Genomic DNA, 22,699 nt, shown 5'->3' with positions numbered 1-22,699 from the left:
CCAGGACATGGAAGCAACCTAGATGCCCATCAGCAGATGAATGGATAAGAAAGCTGTGGTACATATACACAATGGAATATTACTCAGCCATTAAAAAGAATACATTTGAATCAGTTCTAATGAGGTGGATGAAACTGGAGCCCATTATACAGAGTGAAGTAAGCCAGAAAGAAAAACACCAATACAGTATACTAACGCATATATATGGAATTTAGAAAGATGGTAACGATAACCCTATATGCAAGACAGAAAAAGAGACACATATATAGAACAGACTTTTGGACTCTATGGGAGAAGGCGAGGGTGGGATGATCTGAGAGAACAGCATCGAAACATGTATATTATCAAGTGTGAAACAGGTCGCCAGTCCAGGTTGGATGCATGAGACAAGTGCTTGGGGCTGGTGCACTGGGGTGACCCAGAGGGATGGGATGGGGAGGGAGGTGGGAGGGGGGTTCAGGATGGGGAACACATGTAAATCCAAGGCTGATTCATGTCAATGTATGGCAAAAATCACTACAATATTGTAATTAGCCTCCAACTAATAAAAATAAATGAAAAAATAAATAAAAATAAAAAAAGAAAGTTTTCTTAAGTGAACAATGCAAAGAAAAACAGAGGAAAACAATAAAATGGGAAAGACTAGAGATCTTTTTAAGAAAATTGGAGATACCAAGGAAACATTTCATGCAAAGATGGGCATGATAAATGACAGAAATGGCAAAGACATAGGAGAAGCAAAGTAGATTAATAATAGGTGGCAAGAATACACAGAAGAACTATACATAAAAGGTATTAATGACCAGAAAACCACTTTGGTGTGGTCGTTCACCTAGAACCGGACATCCTAGAGTGTGAAGTCGAGTTGGCCTTAGGAAGCATTGCTATGAACATAGCCAGTGAATTTCTAGCTGAACTATTTCAAATCCTAAAAGATGATACTGTTAAAGTGCTGCACATAATATGTCAACAAATTTGGAAAACTCAGCAGTAGCCACAGGAATGGAAAAGATCAGTTTTCATTTCAATCCCAAAGAAAAGCAATGCCAAAGAATGTTCAAACTACCATACAGTTGTGCTCATTTCACATGCTAGCAAGGTAATGCTGAAAATCCTTCAAGCCAGGCTTCAGCAGTAAGGGAACTGAGAACTTTAGATGTACAAACTGGATTTAGAAAATGCAGAGGAAACAGAGATCAAATTGCCAACATCTGTTGGATCATAGCAAAAGCAAGGGAGTGCCAAAAAAATCTACTTCTGCTTCATTGATTATGCTAAAGCCTTTGATTGTATAGATCACAACCAACTGTGGAAAATTCTTAAAGAGATGAGAATACCAGACCACCTTACCCGTCTCCTGAGAAACTTGTATGCAGGTCAAGAAGCAACAGTTAGAACCAGACGTGGAACCAGACATGGTTAAAAATTGAGAAAGGAGTATGTCAAGGCTGTATATTATCACCCTGATTATTTAACTTATATGCAGAGTAAATCACGTGAAATGCTAGGCAGGATGACTCACAACCTGGAATCAAGATTGCTGGGAGAAATATCAACAGCCTCAGATATGCAGATGATGCGACTCTAATGGCAGAAAGCGAAGAGGAACTAAGAGAGCCTCTTGATGAAGGTGAAAGAGGAGAGTGAGAAAGCTGACTTAAAACTCAACATTCAAAAAACTGAAATCATGGGATCCAGCCCATCACTTCATGGCAAATAGATGGGGAAAAAATGGGAACAGTGACAGACTTTATTTTCTTGGGCTCCAAAATCACTGTGGACGGCAACTGCAGTCACAAAATTAAAAGACGCTTACTGCTTGGAAGAAAATCTATGACAAACCTAGACAGTATATTCAAAAGCAGAGACATCACTTTGCCAACAAAGGTCCATATAGTCAAATCTACAGTTTTTCCAGTAGTCATGTATGGATGTGAGACTTTGACCATAAAGAAGGCTGAGTGCCAAAGAATTGATGCTTTCAAACTGTGGTGTTGGAGAAGACTCTTGAGAGTCCCTTGGACAGCAAGGAGATCAAACTAGTCAATCCTAAAGGAAATTAACCCTGAATATTCATTGGAAGGACTTCAGCTAAAGCTGAAGCTCCAATACTTTGGTCACCTGATGTGAAGACCTAACTCATTGGAAAAGACCCTGGTGCTGGAAAAGATTAAGGGCAAGAGGAGAAGGGGACGACAGAGGATGAGATGGTTGGATGGCATCACAGACTCAATGGACATGAGTTTGAGAAAACTCTGGGAGATGGTGAAGGACAGGGAAGCCTGGTGTACTGCAGTTCATGGGGGTCACAAAGAGTTGGACACAATTGAACAGCTGAACAACTGCAACAAATACTACTTTGGGAATTGTTTTCCCAATTTGGCAATGTATATATGTATCTCTTACTATATTACTTGTCCTCATACTATAACTTACTATTAACACGATAAACCTCCTTATTTCTTACTTATTAAAGTGCAGATTGCTTATTTTTCCAGCCAATCCTCTGAGCCTGAAACTGAAAGTAAGTCTTTCCGCAGACTATAAATCTCTCAGCAGAACATGCAAATGTCAAATATTCATTTTTTATGGCCAAGCAATATTCTATTCTATCTATCTATATGTCTGTATACATATTATATTTATGTATATGTACCACATCCTCTTTATCTATATATCTGTTGATGGATACTTAAGTTGCTTTCATATATAGGTCCTTTTTAAATTTAAATTTACATTTAATAGCATTCATTCATTATAAATGTATGATTCAATGACTTTTAGTAAATTCATAGAGTTGTGAAACCATCACCATGGTCCAGTTTTATAATATTTTCCTTACCTCCTCAATTTCCCTCATTTGATTCTTCTGCAGTCAATTTCTACTCCTTCCCCAAACCTCAAGCAACCTCTGCTTTCTGTCTATAAATCTTTTCTGTATGTTTTGTATAAATTGAATAAGATAATATAAATTCTATTACAAGTGGCTTCTTTCCCTTAGCATAATGTTTTTGAAGTTCATTTATGTTCTAACTTGTATTAGATTTTGTTGCTTTTTATTACTGAGAGGAATTCCTTTGTATGGAAATACCGTATTTGCTTATCCATTGATCAGTTGATAGGTATTTGAGTTATTTACAGTTTTTGGCTCTTATGAATAATGCTTCTTTGAACATTCCCAAACAAATCTTGTGTGAACCTATATTTTCATTTCTCTTGAAGATATTCATAGGAGTGGAGATACTAGATCATTTGGTAAGGCTACATTTGACTTTTAAGAAACCGTCAAAGTGTTTTCCAAAGTGGATATATCATTTACATTCCAACCAGAAATGTATGAGGGTCCAGTTTCTCACATTCTTAGCTACACCTGGTATTGTCTGTCTGTTTTAAAAAACATAACCCCATTAGTTGATGTAAAGTGATATCTTAGTGTGATTTTAATTTGTACTTTCCTAATAACTAGTGCATCTGCAATGCAGAAGACATGGATTTGATCCTTGGATCAGGAAGATCCCCCGGAGAAGGAAATGGCAACCTGCTCCAGTAGTCTTGCCTGATAAATTCCATGGACAGAAGAGCCTGGCGGGCTACAGTCCATGTGGTTGCAAACGAGTCAGACATGACTTAGTGACTAAACAACAACAACTAATGACATTGAGTACCTTTTCATGTGTTTTTATCCAAGCCTTCTGCTGATCTTTAAAACTGGGTTGCTCCTTATTATTGAGTTAAAATAATTCTTTATATTTTGTACATAGAAGTGCTTTGTCAGATAAATGGTTTGCAAACATTTCCTGCCAGTCTGTCATTTGTATTTTCCTTCTTATAATGTTTTTTTGAAACATAAAAGTTTTTAATTCAATGAAGTTCAATTTTTTTTTCTATTATGGCTTATGCTTTTGGTGTAGTGCCTTACAAATCTTTGCTTAACCCCAAATCACAAAGTTTTTCTCCTTTGTATTTGTTGTTGTTGTTTAGTTGGTAAGTCATGTCAGACTCTTTTCAGACCCCATGGACTGTAGCCCACCAGAATCCTCTGTCCTTGAGATTTCCCAGGCAAGGATACTGGAGTGGGTTGCCATTGCCTTCTCCAGTGTATCTTCCTGACCCAGGGAGCAAACCTGGGTCTCCTGCATTGTGGGTGGATTCTTTACCACCTAGCCACTTGGGATCCCTATTTGTATTTACTGGGACATTTTATACTTCTAAAAAAGAGTTATGTTTCTGTACACCAACAGTAAACTACTGGAAAGAGAAATCCTTCATTTGGAAAAACATGACTGAATCTAGGGGGCATTACACTAGGTGAAAAGAAACACAGAGATATACAAGCACTATACAGTATGACTAATTTGTGAAACATAAAACAAAATACCATAGTCATAGAAACCAAATAGCATGGTGGTTGCCAGGGGCAGGGTAGAGGGGAAAATGGGTAGATATAAGTCAAAGAGTATAATCTTTCAGTTATAATTAAAATAAGTTCTGAAGATCTAATGTACAGCATGGTGAACATACTTCATAATACAGTATTTTATACCTGATATTTGCTGAGTTGCTTGTAGGCATTCAGACTCCCTTAAAACAATTTAACTATGTGAGATGATGGATGTGTTAATTATTTGATCTTGGTAGTTATTCTAAAATGTTTATGCATACAAAAGCATCACATTGTACAACATAAATATATGTTAATATATTTGTCAATTATTCCTCAATATGGTAGGAAAAATGGTTAATATGATATATCACAGTTGAAAAATTTTTTTTAATTTACTAAGGTGTAGTGCTAAAGAATACACCTGCCAATGGCAGATATATGGTTCGATCCCTGAGTTGGGAATGGGGAAGGAACTGGCAACCCACTCCTCTTGCCTGGGAAACTCCATGATCAGAGGAATCTGGTGGGTTATAGTCCATGGTGTCACAAAGAGTCAGATACAACTTAACAATTAAAACAACAGCAATAAAATATCTTTATAGTTTCTAAATAAATCCTTCTCGCTAACTTCAATTTCCTGATATTCACATAATGCTCTTTTGATAATGTCATTACAGATCTGTAATATTTTAAAAAGTTCTTTTTTAAGTTAATTAGTTTATTTTTAATTGAAAGATAATTGCTTTACAAAATTGTGTTGGTTTCAGTCAAACATCAACATTGTTTCCCTCAATTTGTTTTTTGGAAAACTGTAAAATAATAATACCTACCTCACAGAGCTATATTCAGGACTATCCACATTAACACTGATGAAGTGCTAAGAACATTGCCTACCACACAGTCAAGTCACAATAAATGGTAACCACCATTATCAGTATTGCAGCTATAACTAAAAGTGCTTACTTTTTAAGGACAGTTTCTGATGGTCAAACTTGATAAATGTTAAAATTATAATCACAAGAATGGGGTTATCTTGGTCTTTCGCCCCTGAGTAAGAAGAATCCCCAAGTAGTCAGGACTCACTTTTTACCAAGAACCTGCCATGACATCTTTAGTCAGAAGAACTATGTGGCTAAGAAAAGAAGAGTCTGAAGTGGGGTATAGTTGAACTGCAGTGCTGCCTGGGGAAGGATGAGCCCCATGGAAGCTAAGGGAACAGCAGGAGGGTTCAGCCCAAAACAAGATCAAAACACTTCAGCTGTCAACGGGCTGGGATGATGACCAAGAGGTGGTCACTGACTCCTCTGAAGGGGCCACCCAGCCCTCCTCTCCTCCCAACCAAAGCACCAGGCAGAGGGGTGTTTGGAGGCAGACATGGGTGTACCTGGGATGAAAGGTGTTCCTCACTGCCCTCTGCTCTCTTTAGGGGTGTGGAAAACCTAAGGCCAGATATCCCCCAGCACACATTCACAAAAGTCTTGTCCCTGCAAGCAGAAACCCAAAGCACAGACTTCTGTTAAGGGTCTTGCCCATAGGATACTGCCAGGTCTTGTCATCATTTGTAGACTGTGGTACAATGCAGGAGTTATGATAGATTGAGATGTTATGGTTGAGATGTTATGGTTGAGATGTTATGTTATGGTTGAGATGGCCCTCAACCCAACTGAGGCCAACCCAAACACCGAGCCAGAAACCTGATTTCTAAAGAGCTACAGTGAACCACACACTCACTGTAACAGAGGAAGATCCTTAACTGAGGGACTCCCCTTGTAAACTATCACTTTATATATATATATAAAATATGGCAATCAATATTTATAGATCAGTGTGGAGCATAGACACAGATGATTTTTATTGATGACAGTGAGGGAGGCAGAGGGAAAGGGAGACAATGGCTTTGTTTGCTGGGATCTGAGAGACAGGATTTTGCCCTGATATCCACTGTAATTCTATGAAACTCACAATGCGAGTGTTCAGAAAAACTCCTAGGGCATTCTTTTAAGGATATTCAAAACCTGGACAGACACTAAAGGGAAAGTGAAATAGGAAAGCAAAATGCATTGATTTGATTCCAAATGAAGAATACAATTTATTTCCTTATCAAAACCTCAAAAAATTAGATAAGATAACTTGAAAGAGGAATGAAGATTGGTTTGGATAAATGAGAAGCTTGTTCAATTTATGACCATGTATAATAAAGGTAGAGTGTCAATTGCCTGATTACTTTTTTGGTGTTTTTCTCTTTTTCTGTCTTGTTCTACTCCAGGGTTAAAGGGTGGTATTTCTTTCTCTTTGGATTAGATTCATATGATTTTCCTATAGAACACAATAATCATTGAGATAATTAAGAAAATAAGGCGCATTAATATAAGAATCACAACCTGAAGAGAGATGGGCATGTTTGTCCTTAGTGGTCCTGGAGGCCCACTGTCAATGCTTCCTCCATATCCTGCCTCCTCACAGAATGGAGGGGCCCAACCATACATGCAGTGGCAGTTTCTGTTACTGTTGCAAACTCCTCGGCGGTTGCACTTAGCAGGGAAACAGTAAAAATTCAGGACTGAGCTATTCACACAACTTCTATTAAAACATACCCGCTCCTTACCACAGGAGGTACCATCATTTATCACACCCAGGTCAGGTAACCCCATAGGTACCATGGCTAGATGATAGCCAATGCCCCAGCACATGAGATTTTCTTCATGCAGATGAGTGGATATTAGGATAGTATGATCTGGCATATCAGGGAGGGTTTTGACATTTATACACTGGAGCCTGCCACATAAAGACCTTTCTTAGGGACACTGCTCATACTCACGAACTCCTAAAATCCCACAGTTCCCATATTGATCACCTATTACATTAACTGCATCATAGCACTGATGAGGAGCCCCCAAAGCATCAGCCCCCAAAATGTTTTGGCACTGCATAGTCCTGGATCGGCAGCCCTTTCTGACACAACGGGACCTGTACTTGCAAGGGGTTCTGTCCTGCTTATAAGTATCATTTGGACAGAAAGCTGAGGTCCCATTGCAGTACTCTGCAAGGTCACATTCATTTTCTTCCATCCGACACATGTATCCAGATGGACGAAACTGACACTCATGACAGCAAAGTCCAGTGCTACAGTTGGCTCCTTCTTTGAATCTACAATCTGGTTGACAACACCTGTCTTCTTCACACTCCTCTCCTGAACCACAATCACATTCCTCATTCTCTTCCACAATTTTGTTTCCACATCTCTTAACCACAAAGCCTAGGCCTGGGAGATTATTTAGACAGTTTAATCCTGAACTTACATGTGAATAAAATTCGGCATAACTACAATTACTAAACCCAGCTCGTCCAGTGCCCATGATACAACTATGCCTACCCTTACACTGGCAGTATTCATAATCATGGGTCATTCCCACACTATGGCCCAGAACATGAGCAGTCCAAGTGGCGGGTCCAAGGATGTTTCTATCTAGCATAGAACTTGTAGATCCTGAAGGCATCATACTACATACACTTCCCCAGTGATAAGCAAGTACATCCTTAAATGTTTTGTGAAGGTATAGGTGTGCCCAATCTGCTGGAATCCGAAGACGTAGGTCACGTGATCTGTACTGCACAAACTGGCCTAAAACTTGTGATAGGTGTCCGAAATTAAGTCTTATTTTGTCTCTGTCTGTCCATACTTCAACAGCTAATAGTTGTATTCTCATATGGACTTCTTGAAAGTAAGAGTCTGCAATTGAAGTCAGAAGAATGGCATCATTTATGACTTGAGTAAGATTGGAGTTCAAATATAAATACCTACTGTTATCAAAGACCAGGGCTAATTCCAAGTACTTTTGGTGCACATATGACTCAGTGAAATCTGGAGTCCTAGCCATGTTCTCATGCTGGGCCATCTGCTCTATTGTTTCATCATTAGTTAAGCCACAGATCTGATTAGGAAATTCCTCCTCTTTCTCCAGGAGGTATACCACGTGTTCAAAATTGGAAGAAGCCTTGCGGGGCTCAATTTGGTAATAATTGGCAGCAATTTTCAGGATGCCCCGGAGACCTCCCATGCATGTACTTATCGTAGTTTCAGAATCCTGATTTCCTTCAACCAAGCCCATATAGTTGCAGTCACTGGGTATATAAGGGTGATCTTCCAAGAGTCTCCCCTGTTCTGTGAAGGAGAAAACCTGCAGATTCCGAGGCAACAGAAACCTCTCGGGCCACAGGTGGAGGACGCGGTTCTCGCCTTTTACCTGCAGGAGGTAGGACACGTGCCTGGCCGTCCCCTGCACCCCTCCACTGAAGCTCAGCTTCTTGGGAATGGTGATTTCATAGGAGCCAAAGCCCCACTCCGGGTGAAAAATTAAATCCTTGCCAAGAGAGTCAACCAGGAGCACCGCCAGGAGTAGCGACCGGCCCGGGGAGAGGCAGGGCCTCACTGACCTCATGGCACAGCCTGTCCCCCCGTGAGTCAGTCCCTGCCACTGTGGCCTTGCGAGTCAGCCTTCCAGGGACCTCCGCTAGAGGCGCGGGCAGCAGTGCGTGGCGTGCGGAGCCCGCCGGTGCGTGGGAGCGCAGCCCTGGGCCAAGCTGGGTCAGGCTGAGGCTCGCTGATTTCCCCTGCAGGTGCACGCCCCGCCCAACGCATCTAGTTCGTTTTCTGGGCGGTGCCGTTGGGCGCACGTGGACGAGTCCAAGGAAGGTGCGTGAGAATTACATGAGAAGCCAGGCTGCTTGCAGGCTGGTGGGAGAAGGCAGAGAGCAGCTTGAGAAAGGGAAAGGGACTAAAGAGTAAGAAGAACAACAGAGAACTTGACAAAGGCTCACCATATCTTGGGCTATTTCTTTTGTTTCTATTGGCCTCAGGACACGCCTCATTTTTCCATGGGCTGATTCGGCTGTTTCACAGGTGCTGTGCCCACCTCACCGTTACACCATTTTCAGTGTTCACGGGGAGTCTCTTGCAGCAAAGAGGATATTTGGAGTCAACTAGAGGACCACCAGAGTCTGAGAAAATCAGATCTGACTCATGTCCCCCCTCCCCACCTGGCTTCAGGAAAGTGGATGTTTCTAAGTTCATTTTGCCAGGTGGTTCTTTCTGCTGTGTGTCCTTAGGATGCCAGGGATCGGCATGCTTTTTGGTGTGGGTGTGCTTTGGATATAGAATCTGGGAACAGTCAAATACTAGGAGAATCCGGAAGGACTAAAATCAATTCCAGCTGTATTACAGGGAAAGGTCAAAAAATAGGATGGGGCTTGTATCTGGGAGATTAGTTAAGATTATCTTGTAACAATCCACACAAGTGATGTTGTCTATGGAACAGAAAACGGCATGCAGTTCCATAAAATACACAGTATTTCTGGAAGGCTTATTGTGTACCCTCCACTCTTCTCAGCTCTTTTTATGAATCAGTTCATTAACTCTTCACGAAAATGCCTAGTGTGCACATAATGATAATGCTTATCATCCATACTTCACACATGAGGGAGCTGAAACTCTACTTTTGCTCTGATGGTGTTACTATGTGGCACTGTTCCACACACAGCCCTGTCCGCCTGATCCACACACAACCCGTAATGTTTACCAGTTGCCTTTGCTGTCACTCTGGGGAGGGACAGAAGTGGACAGCTTCAAAAAATAGGAATAAAGCAGCCTCTGCTTGATTTATATGATTGAATGAATTCTCCTAAATGAAAGAAGCAAGAATTAAAAAGAATATTCCCATTTCTGGCTTCTGTATTTTGGTCCTGACACTCAAGGAAGAAGAAAATGTCAAAACAAGTTGACTTACCTATGGAGGAGAAATATGACAAGCTCTTCTCAGGAAATGGAGATTTTTAAGGTGCCATTCTCCTGTGCTGTGAGAAAGCGCCAGAACACAGCCCTGCTTAGCTTCCAGCTGAGGATGGGGAATGCCTTGAAATGGCCTCCCTCAGGGTGTGGCAAAGGAGGAGGCCTGTGTACTGTGGAGATGACCTAGTTGGCAGGCAAAGCCCTGAGTATAATTAGCAGACAGTAAGGGAGGGCCCCTCTAAAGGTTTAGGTTCCCAGTCAAGTCAGTTGCTGAGCTGAGAGGCAGTGGAGGTAAAGGCCATGAAGAAGGGGAGAACTCAGCAGAGAACTGACTTGGGATAAATGAAAGTTTCACCTAGTGTGTTGAGCTCCTAATTCAGGTTGGGAACCAAAAATCACAGTTTCTTCAGCCTGTCAATCTGATTGATGTTCTTAAGTGCGCATCACCCTAAATTTTGGAGGACAGTTGAGATCTATCTTCTATATTCATTCTATTTTATCATTATTTTCATATGTATACCATTTACCTTTAGGCCACTGGAGTATTTCTTGATTGAAACACTAATTCTGAAGCTCCTATTGCTACAGTATTATCTTGGAGCTAAACTCTGAAACATCTGTTAACAAAAAGCTTTGTGGAAATAGCCTGCTTTGTCCTGTTTCTTCTTATTTACAAAATTGTACATATGTATTGTAAAAGGTGGAAACAATCCTAGGTGAAATAGAGTAGAAAATGCAAGCCTTTCCTTTATCTCCAACCTACATGTGATTTCAATAAACTTATTCTTTCCCTACAATACCAAGAAAAGTTGATAGTTGAGGGTTTTCTTCCAAATAGAAGACATCATGTGTATAAGCGTGGGGTTTGGTGTGGGGGCTGAGAATTTTGGAAGGATAAGCCCTCTGATGAGAGAACGTGAATAGTGATGAAACAAATCCCATTTTCATCTTCCATGCAGTTCACTTCATGTTCATTTGGGGAGCAGATGTTTTTAATTGTGTTCTGGAGTCCTCACAGAGGTATTTTGTTGGTTTGTAGTGGGAGAGGCAGTGTCAGGGCTTCCTAGTCTGACATCTCATTTATGACTATGGTCTCTTGGAGGGATCTTTTTGCAATGATAGAAATGTTACGACTGTTCAGTATTGTAGCCACTAACCACCTGTGTTTATTGACCACTTGAAATATGGCTATTGTGGCTGAACAGATGAATTTCAACTCAATTTGAAATTTTAGAGAATTTAAATTTAACTAGCCACATGTGGTTACTGGCTGCCATATTAGCACAGCTCAATAAGGCCTTATTTCTACAACCTTTCCAGTAGTGTTTATTATCCAGTTCATTTGTAGACTCACTTTAGAAAAAGACTATAGCTCAATTGCATTCTGGTTATTAGTGAGGTTGAACATATTATACTATCTCAACCAATCCACTTAAGTTTCTTTAATATTCAGCAAAAACTGCTGTATAACATTATAGTAGTTTCAGGCATACAACATAAAAATTCAATATATGTATATATTGTAAAACCATCACCACAGTAAATACAATTAACATCTATCACCACCCATAATTATAATATTTTGTCTTATGATCAGAACTTTTAAGATTTACTGTCTTAGCCACTTTCAATACACAATACATTATTCAATAATTCTCACATTTTTCTGTTCATATCCATTGCCCATTCTTCTATTACCAACTTTGCTCTGCTTTTCAATTTAATGGAGCTACTTATAAATTAGAAATCAATTCGGCCAATCTGTTATTTATCACTTCACTTTTTAGAGTGTCCTTTACTATACAGAACATTTTAAACTTTTCTAGCTTCTGAGTTTCTTGTCATTTTGCTTTCCTTCCTCACCCTCAGTTCAGTTCAGTTCAATCACTCAGTCATGTCCTACTCTTTGTGACCCAATGGACTGCAGCACGCCAGGCCTCCCTGTCCACCGCCAATTCCCAGAGCTTGTTCAAACTCATGTCCATTGAGTCAATGATGCCATCCAGACATCTCATCCTCTGCTATCCCCTTTCCCATGCTTTCAATCTTTCCTAGCATCAGGTCTTTTCTAATGAGTCAGTTCTTAGATTCAGGTGGCCAAAGTATTGGAGCTTCAGCTTCAATATCAGTCCTTCCAATGAGTATTCAGGACTGATTTCCTTTAGGATTGACTAGTTTGATCTCCTTGCTGTCCAAGGGACTCTCAAGAGTCTTCTCCAGCACCACAGTTCAAAAACATCAATTCTTTGGTGCTCAGCTTGGTTTATGGTCCTACTCTCACTTCTATACTGACTACTGGAAAAACCATAGCTTTTACTAGATGGACCTTTGTTGGCAAAGTAATGTCTCTGCTTTTTCATATGCTGTCTAGGTTTATCTTCCAAGGAGCAAGCATCTTTTAATTTCATGGCTTCAGTCACCATCTGCAGTGATTTTGGAGCCCAAGAAAATAAAGTGTGCCACTATTTGCCATGAAGTGATGGGATCGGATGCCATGATCTTTGTTTTTTGAATGTTGAGTGTCAAGTCAGCTTTTTCATTCCCCTCTTTACTTTCATCAAGAGGCCCTTCAGTCCCTCTTTGCTTTCTGCCACAGGGTGGTGTCATCTGCATGTTGTGTATTGTGTTGTGCTTAGCCACTCAGTCATGTCTGACTCTGTGTGACCACACAGACTGTAGCCCACCAGGATCCTTGGTTCATGGGGATTCTCCAGGCAAGAATACTGGAGTGAGTTGCCATTCCCTCCTCCAGGGGATCTTCCCAACCCAGGGATTGAACCCAGGTCTCCCACATTGCAGGCAGATTCTTTACCATCTGTGCCACCAGGGAAGCCCAAGAATGCTGGAGTGGGTAGCCTATCCCTTCTCTGGGGATCTTCCTGAAATTGAACCAGGGTCTCCTGCATTGCAGGTGGATTCTTTGCCAGCTGAGTCACTAGGGAAGCATATCTGAGGTTACTGACATTTCTCCCATCAATCTTGATTCCAGCTTGTGCTTCATCCAGCCCAGCATTTTGCATGATGTACTCTGCATATAAGTTAAATAAACAAGGTGACAATATATAGCCTTGAAGTACTCCTTTCCCAATTTGGAACCATTGTTTCATGTCCATTTCTAACTGTTGCTTCTTGATTTGCATGCAGATTTCCCAGAAGGCAGGTAAGATAGTCTGGTATTTCCATCTCTTTAAGAATTTTCCAGTTTGTTGTGATCCACACAGTCAAAGGCTTTAGTGTAATCAATTAAGCAGTAGATGTTTTTCTGGAATCCTCTTGCTTTTTCTATTATCCACTGGATGTTTGCAGTTTGATCTCTGGCAATTTCCTCACCCTATGATTGTAAAAATATCTGTGCAATATGCACTTTAAAATTATTGTTTAGTACCTCTCTCTTTTTTGTAGGAAATACAATGCTGTCTTCCAAGTGTGCTATCTTTCTGTCCTATCACTGAATCAAATAGTAAGTAATCCTATAACCAACACAGGGCATTATAAATATTAATACTTCTGACAAATCAATGAGAAAAAGAAGGATAATCTTTTTAAAAAAAATGAGCAGGTAACTTGTATAGATACATCACAGAAAATTCAGGGAGCCAAAAACATAAATGGAAAATTCTCAGCCACATTATTGAAAAGAGTATTGCCAGTTAAAGCTTCTATCTGAGGCTACACCTATCAGGTTAGCAAAGATTTAAGAAATTAATAATACGAAATCTTGATGAGGCTGTAGAATAGTAACTCTCTTACCTAGAGTGGCAATGTAAATCAGTAAAACCACTTTAGAACCATGTTTGTCATTAGCTTACATAGTTTAAAATAAGCACTATGATCCAGAAATTCCATTCCTAGGTATGTATCCAACAGAAATGTATACAATTGTACACAAGTATACATGGACATAGAAATACACTCCAAACTGGAAACAGTTCTAAATTCCACCAGGTGACTGTGGCAATGGAGATAATGAATCAGAGTTATATGCCACATCATGGATGAATATTACAAACAAAACCAAAAGAAAAAGGAAGAAATTAGGTAAAATTGAATTTTATTTTTTAGAGATACATACATAACTGATAAATATAATGAAAGGAAGTGATGATGAGAATTGTCAGGAGAGTTGATATTTCTAGCGTGAAGCCAAGGGGATATAATCAGGAATGGATGGTAGAGGGGAAGGTTATGATTTGTGTAGCTTCCAGGGGACTATGGTGCTGGTAATATAATTTTTAAGCACTAGTTTTGCTGTACATATTTGTTAAGCCATTCCAGGGCCCTTTATGCTCATTTCTGTACATACTATATTTCACAGTCAAAAAAGTAGAATCACAATTTTTTAAATCTATTTCTAAGATAAGACATCTGAACATGTTATGATTGATCTTTAAATTAAGAGATCAGCAGTTTAAAATGATCACATGTATATATAGATTGCTATATATTAACACCATGGTAATGACAAACCAAAAATCTATAACAGGTACATACACAAAACAACAACAATAAAAACCTAATACTAAATACAGTCATTGAATCACAAGACAACAAAAGAAGAAATGAACTAAAAAGACCAATAAGACAATCAAAAAACAATTACCTTCCCCAGTAGCTCAGCTGGTAAAGAATCCACCTGTAATGCAGAAGACGCTGGTTTGATTCCTGGGTCGAGAAGATCCCCTGGAGAAGGAATAGGCTACCCACTCCAGTATTCAATGGCCTTCCCTGGTGGCTCAGATGGTGAAGAATCCACCTGCAATGTGGGAAACCTGGGTTTGATCCCTGGGTTGGGAAGGTCCCCTGGAGGAGGGCCTGGCAACCCACTCCAGTATTTTTGCCTGGAGAATCCCCATGGACAGAGGAACCTGGCAGGCTATAGTCCATGAGTTCATAAAGAGTTGGACACAGCTGAGTGACTAAGCATGGCACAGCAAGATTGCAAGAAAACATACATATTAATAATTAAATAAAAATGAACTAAATCTTCTAATCAAAATCTATATAGTGGCTGAATAGATACAAAATTGAGAGCTGTATATATACCACCTACAGGAGATTCACTTCAGGTCTAAAGAAAGATGCACACACAGATTGAAAGTAGGGGGATGGAAAAGGTATTCCACACACATGGAAATCAAGAGAAAGCCAGATTACTTATATCAGACAAAATAGACTTTCAAATAAATTCTGTTAAAGAGACAAAGAAGGACATAACCTAATGATCAAGGGACCAATAAAAAGAACATACCATATTATGAATATATGAATATACAGTAAAGAAAAGACAATCTCATCAATAAGTGCTATTGGGAAAACTGGACAGTAACCTGTGAAAAAAGTGAAATTAGAGCATTCTCTAATACCATATGCAAAAATAAACTAAAAAAGGATTAAAAACCCCTTTTAATCTAAGGCCAGAAAGCATAAAACTCACAGGCATAACCCTCTTTGATATAAATCAGCAATATTTTTTAGTAACTGTCTCCTAAAGCAAAGACAATAAAAGCAAAAATAAGCAAATGGAATCTAATTAAACTTAGAAGCTTTTGCACAGCAAAGGAAACCATCAACAAGAAGACTACCTACTGAATGGGAGAAAATATTTGCAAATGAGAGACCGAGAAGAAGTTAATATCCAAAATACATAAACAAGTCATAAAATTCAACATCATAAAACCAACAACCCAATCAAAAAATGTCCAGAAGATCTGAACAGACAAATTTTTCCAAAGAAGACATGTAGATGGTCAATAGGCTCATGAAAAGTTACACACTATCATTAATCATCAGAGAAATTTCTTATTAAGACTATGTGAGATATCATGTCACACCTGTCAGATTTTCTGTAATTAGAAAAAGACCACAAATAACAAATATTAGCAAGGATAGGAGAAATGGGAACTCTCCTAAACAGTTGGTGGAAATGTAAATTGGTGCAGTCACTATGGAAAACATATGCAGGGTCTTCCAACAACTAAAAATAGAACTACCATATACTGTAGATTTCTATCCTGGGTATTTATTTTTTAAAAAAGAAGGAAAAGACTGAAGTCAAAAGATACAACCACCCCAATGTTTACAGCAGCAGTATTTACAAATGCCAAGATATGGAAGCAACCCAAGCATTCATCAACAGATGAATGGATAAAGAAGATGTGATGTACATAGTAATTTGGAAAATTCACCAATGGCCATAGGACTAGAAGAGGTCAGTTCTCATCACAATCTCAAAGAAAGGCAATGCCAAAGAATATTCAAACTCCCATACAATTGCACTCATTTCACATGCTAGCAAGGTAATGCTCAAAATCCTTCACCCTAGGCTTCAACAGTACATGAACCGAGAGCTTCCAGATGTACAAGCTGGATTTAGAAAGGTAGAGGAACCAGAGATCAATTGCCAACATCCATTGGATCATAGAAAAAGCAAGGGAATTCCAGAAAATCATCTGCTTCAGTGACTACAGGAAAGCCTTTGATTATGTAGATCACAACAAACTGTGGAAAATTCTTAAAGAGATGGAAATACCAGACCACCTTACTGAAAAAACTGTATGTAGGTCAACAAGCAACAGAATCAGACATAGAACAACAGACTGGTGAAAAATTGAGAAAGGATTACATCTAAGCAGTATATTGTCACCCTGCTTATTTAACTTCTATGCAAAGTACATCATGCAAAATGCTGGGCTAGGTGGATCACAAACTGGAATCAAGATTGATGGGAGAAATATCAATAATCTTAGATATGCAGATGATACCACTCTACTGGCACAAAGCAAAGAGTAACTAAAGAGCCACTTGCTGAGGGTGAAAGAGGAGAGTGAAAAAGATGGCTTGAAACAACTTTCAAAAAAATAAGGTCATGGCATCTGGTCCCATCATTTCATGGCAAACAGATAGGAAGAAAGTGGAAACTGGCAAATTTTATTTTGGGGGACTCCAAAATCACTGCAGATGGTGACTGCAGCCATAAACTTAGAAGACATTTGCTGCTTGGCAGAAAAATTATGACAAACCTAGACAGCATATCAAAAAACAGAGACATCACTTTGCCGACGAAGGTCTGTATAGTTAAAGCTATGGTTTTTCCTGTAGTCATGTATGGATGTGAGAGGTGGACCTTAAAGAAGGCTGAGTGCAGAAGAATTGATGCTTTTCAATTGCGGTGCTAGAGAAGACTCTTAAGAGTCCCTTGGTCTACAAAGAGATCAAATCAGTCAACCCTGATCAACCCTGAATACTCGTCAGAAGGACTGATGGTGAAACTGAAGCTCCAATACTTTGGCTGCCTGATGTGAAGAGCTAACTCATTGGAAAAGACCCTGATGCTGGGAAAGACTGAGGGTAGGAGGAGAAGAGGGTGACAGAGGGTGAGAAGGTTGGCTAGCATCACCAACTCAATGGACATGAGTTCTAGCAAACTCTGGGAGATAGTGAAGGACAGGGAAGCTTGACTTGCTGCAGTCCATGGGGTTGCCAAGAGTTGGACATGCTTAAGACTGAACACCAACAAAAGCAAAAATACATATTAAAATATACAATGGACTACTACTCAGCCATAAAAAGAATAAAATGTCATTTTCAACAACCTGAATAGACTTGGAGGGTAATATGCTAAGTGAAATAAGTCAGAAAAAGATGTTCTCTTATAGGTAGAATCTGAAAAATATACTTAGTGAATAAAACAAAGCAGAAATAGACTCACAGATAAAGAGAACAAACCAGAGGTTATCACTGGGGGAAAGAAAAATTGGTGGTGTGGTGGGGGGTGAGACTGGGGACAGGGATTAAGAGGTAAAAACTACTATATATATAATAAATAAACTACAAGAATATGTAGTACAACAGAAGAAATATAGCCAACCTTTCTAATAACTACAAAAGACTGTAGCCCATGAGGCTCCTTTGTCCACAGAAATCTCCAGGCAAGAGTATTGGAGTGCATGGCCATTCCCTTCTCCAGGGGATCTTCCCAACCCGGGGATTGAATCTGGGTCTCCTGCATTATATAACTGTCTGAACCACCAGGGAAGCCCATAAATGTACTATAACCTTTAAAAATTGTGAATCTCTATGTTGTACACCTGAAACTTGCATAATATTTTAATCAAATACATAGCAGTTAAAAAGAAAGAAAAAAGGAAAAAATAATTACTAACTATAACAGGAGATTGAAATAACAAGAGATTAGCTATTAAAATATAAATAAAATCTAAATATTTTGTAGTAGTGTAAGCAGCTTTTGGTCAGAAAGAGCTCTTTGCAGGAAAGGGTTCTCTGAAAGAGGCCCCTCTCATCTTGTCACTATAACCTTAGCGTATCTTTCCAATCTTTTGATCACAGATTGCTTTGCCTAACCTGTTGGTTCTTTCCATAGATCAAAGAAGTAGAAATAAAGAATAGGTAATTAGCATGACCAGATCTCTTCCCTAGTTTCTCTTCAGCAAACCTGTGAACAAACTGTGTGAACAAGCTCTCATCTAAGGAAAGATCACAAGAAGTCAACAAGCTTGCACGTACAAGGGGCTGGTGAGACTCTGAACCCCTACCTCAACGATTAAATGAGATTACTTCCCTTTTCCTCTTAAAAGCTTTCATGGCTGAGCAGACTCTTTGGAGTTGGTCTTGGGATGTGAATCCATCTTCTCCCAAGACTGCCAGCATTCTGATTAAAAGCAGTGTTCCTTTTTACCACCATTTGCTTCTCTTTCAGGTATTGACTTTTGAGCAGCAAGAAGCTGGACCTGAGTTCAGTAACAGTAGTGGGTACTGTTGATATAAAATGTATGATAAAATATATGATTTATGATATAGCCACCACCCGTAGGGGTGAATTTTAGCATCCATGGCCAGAAAAGTTAACCTCTGCTTAGGACTGAGATCCAGGTCTTCTTGGAGGGCACAGCCCAACTGAACAGCAGAGAAATCACTGAGAACCCCTCCAGTGGGTCTTGCCAGAAGTTCACCATCTAAGGTCCTGGGGAAAGCTGGTCACAGGAAGGTGTCTCACTGAGGCACTGCAGGGCACTAGAGAAAGTTGTTCATGGGAAGGTATATCCCTGGGGCATTCCAACATGCTCTACTACAGAACCACCTGGGGAAATGTGGGTTCCTGGAATTGCTATTAATGCTAGTTGCTGGATGCCTCTGGCTGCCTACACTGCAGACTCCAGACACTTTAGAGGCAGTCTACACTTCAGGTGCCTGGCACTTGGGAAACTACTTACTTGGCCAGAGGAGGCTGTGTAGGGAGTCACTGGAGCACAGAAAGCAAATCTCTCTTAAATTTTCTCTCTAGCACCTTCTCCTGAAAAAGGATAGCATAGTGCCAGCTAATAAAGCTAAGATATTTAAAAGCCCAGATCCATTTGCACAGAATAGGCAGAAAGGGTGATAGTAGAGCTAACTGGTAATAAATTGATAATCTACACAATCTGCTCTAAAGAGTTTTATATTTGCCAGTCAGGACAGGCAAGATTACAGAATTCAAGTTAGAGCTCAATTTGCTCTCACCAAAATATTTGAGGCTGGAATGAGGACTGCATGCTTTCAGGGTAGTTCTTCCTGAGGCACAAGTGGAATAGTTGAAACCCATTTTTTTTCCTCCATCAATGTTCTTCCCTAGGTCAACAGAGATCTCCAAATCCATACCCCTCAAAAACCCAGTTTTTCTCACTTGACATGGGTAGACAGACTCCAGTACTCCACAGCCACATGTAATGTCCTTCAGATCTTACTTAGATTTATCTAAACACCATAAGATCACAATTTTTAAACTTTATCTTCTCCTTGTTAACGGCAGAAAGTTCTAATAGTCTATACTATCTCTTTGACTTTCTGTGTATATGACCAGATGGTCTATAAGTAGTGATTGTCATTGTTGTTGTTTTGTTTTCAGGGCTAAAACTAGGACTTCCAGGTCAAGTTGAATAGAACATATGTGGTTGGCATCTGTTTTATACCTATTTATAAGTTCATCATTATTATTTTGCTGTAGATGGTGGTAGATACCATTTATTAGTTTTGGCAGTTCCTCTCTTTTCTAAATTGATGTGAGATTTAATAATTTTTATCACGAAGATTTAATTTTACCTCTTACTGTCTTGAGTCTATTCACATGATTGTATCAATCTTCCAAAGGTGATGCCATCTATTCATTGATTTACTAATGTTAACCATTCTTATATTCCTGAGGAAGAAAAATCCTGTGGTCATGATGAGTTTATATAATATTCATTGCTAGTTTCAGCTTGGAAATGATTTATACATTTCCCTCTATGTTTATAGATAAGATGATATATAATTTTTCTTACTTGTGCTGTCCCACTAGGAATTTTACTAACAAAGTCATAATAGGTTCATAAATTGAACTGAGATGTATTTTCCTCATTTTTAATTTTCTGGGGGGTTTATGACAGGGACTATCCTATTGGTTCTTTCCAGGTGAGGTGATGGATGTGTTAATTAGCTTGATCTTAGTAGTAATGCTACAATCTATGCATATTAAATTTTCATGTAGTGTACTTTAAATATGTTTGTACATTCTATCACAATTAAAAATTTTAAAACATTTATGTATATTAAATTTCCATGTAGTACACTTTAAATTTATATATTTGTACATTTTTATCACAATTAAAAATTTAAAATTATGTTTAAACAACCTTATGTTTTTAAACAAACTCTCCTCCCTAAATTCAACTTCCTAATATTCATATAAAGCTATACTGAATAATGTCATTATTAGTTATGTGATCTTGAGCATTTTATTTAAATTCATTGTCCTCAAATGTGCTTTGAAAAATGAGAAAATGAAAAGGTAGGTACCTGAGGTAGGTACCTCACAGAGTTACTTTTAGGACTATGCACATTGACACTGGTGAAGTGTGTGGAGTATTGCCTGGCCAGATTGAACATTCAGTAAATGGTAGCCAACATTATCAGTATTATAGCCATAGTTTTATCAGTCCCAAACAGTCAAAGGGGACACTCTTTTTCATGAACCTCCTACAACTTCTTTCCTTAGAAGAACTACGTGGCTAAGAAAAGAGTCTGAAGTGGGGTATAGTTGACCTGCAGTGCTGCCTGGGGAAGGAGGAGCCCTGCAGAAGCTAAAGGAACAGCAGGAGGGCTCAGCCCAGAACAAGGACAAAACACGGGCTGTCACAGGGCTGGGATGATGAACAAGATATGGTCACCGACTCTTCTGAAGGGGCCACTCAGTCCTCTCTTCCAGTGAAAGCACGAGGCAGAAGGGTACTTGGAAGCAGACATGGGTGTACTTGGGATGAATGGTATTCCTCACTGCCTTCTGCTCTCTTTAGGGGTGTGGCAAACCTAAGGCCAGATGTCCCCCAGCACATATTCACAAAAGACTTTTCCCTGCAAGCAGAAACCCAAAGCACAGGATTCTTCCACCAGGACCCTGCTGGGTCTTGTCATCCTTCGTAGACTGTGGTGCACTTCAGGAGTTATGGTAGATCAGAGTGCTGGGCTTAGTCGCTCAGTCATGTCTGACTCTCTGCAATCCCATGGACTGTAGCCTGCCAGGCTCCTCTGTCCATGGAATTTTCCAGATAGAACACTGGAGCAGGTTGCCATTTCCTTCTCGAGGTAATCTTCCCAACCCAGGGATCAAACCCACATCGCCTGCACTGCAGCCAGACTCTTTACCACAAGTGCCACCTGGGAAGCCCCCCACCGAACTGAGGTCAATCCAAACAATAAGTCAGAGACTACATGTAAACGGAGCTGCAGTGAACCACACAGTGACTATAGCAGGGGAAGATCCTGAACTGAGGTCCTTCCCTTGTAAACTGTGTGTGTGTTAGTTGCTCAGCTGTTTCTCTTTGCAACCCCATGGACTGTAGCCTGCCTGGGATTCTCCAGGCAAGAATACTGGAGTAGATAGCCAACCCTTCTCCAGGGGATCTTCCCGACCCAGGGACTGAACCTGGGTCTCCACATTGCAGGCAGATCCCTTACTGTCTGAGCCTTTTGAACTATGGCTTTCTATACATATTTTAAAAATGTGCTAGCCACCATTTATAGATCAGCATGGAGCACAGACACAGATGATGTCACTGATGATCCTGAGGGAGTCAGAGGGAAAGGGAGACTATGACTTTGTTTGCTGAAAACAGACACAGGACTCTACCCTGAAATCCACTGTAACTCTATAAAGCTCACAATACTAATATTCAGAAAGCCACTAGGGTGTTCTTTTCAGAATATTCAAAACTTGATCAAAAACAAGAAAGCTAAGAAAGTAAAATGCACTGATTTGTTTCTAAACTAAAAATACCTTTTATTTGCTGATCAAAACCTCAAAGAAAATTAGGTGAAGGAATAGTAGGAAGAAGGAAGAACTCTATGGATAAAGGAGAAGCTTGTTTCATTTATGACTCTGTGTAATAAATAGTGACTGTGTATTGCCTGAGTACTTTTTTTGTTTCTTGACATGTTTTTGTCTTGAATTATTCTGCTCCAGCATTAATTAGTGATGTTTCTTTTTAGATTCATAAGCT

General features: G+C 39.6%; 1 protein-coding gene across 1 annotated transcript; it reads right to left on the bottom strand.

Moving 5' to 3' along the window:
• Positions 1 to 6,558: 6,558 nt before the first annotated feature.
• LOC122428565 (disintegrin and metalloproteinase domain-containing protein 30-like) lies at positions 6,559 to 10,261 on the bottom strand. Its single transcript, XM_043448601.1, is given in 2 exon segments — positions 6,559 to 9,116; positions 10,168 to 10,261. A coding segment is annotated over 1 exon segment (2,265 nt). The 5' UTR covers positions 8,824 to 9,116; positions 10,168 to 10,261.
• Between the last annotated feature and the right edge of the window lie 12,438 nt (positions 10,262 to 22,699).

Source organism: Cervus canadensis, chromosome 2 (genome assembly GCF_019320065.1).
Source record: "Cervus canadensis isolate Bull #8, Minnesota chromosome 2, ASM1932006v1, whole genome shotgun sequence".
Taxonomy (NCBI): Eukaryota; Metazoa; Chordata; class Mammalia; order Artiodactyla; family Cervidae; genus Cervus; species Cervus canadensis.
The sequence above is the reverse complement of the archived record's forward strand: the minus strand, read 5'-3'. Positions and strand labels throughout refer to the sequence as shown.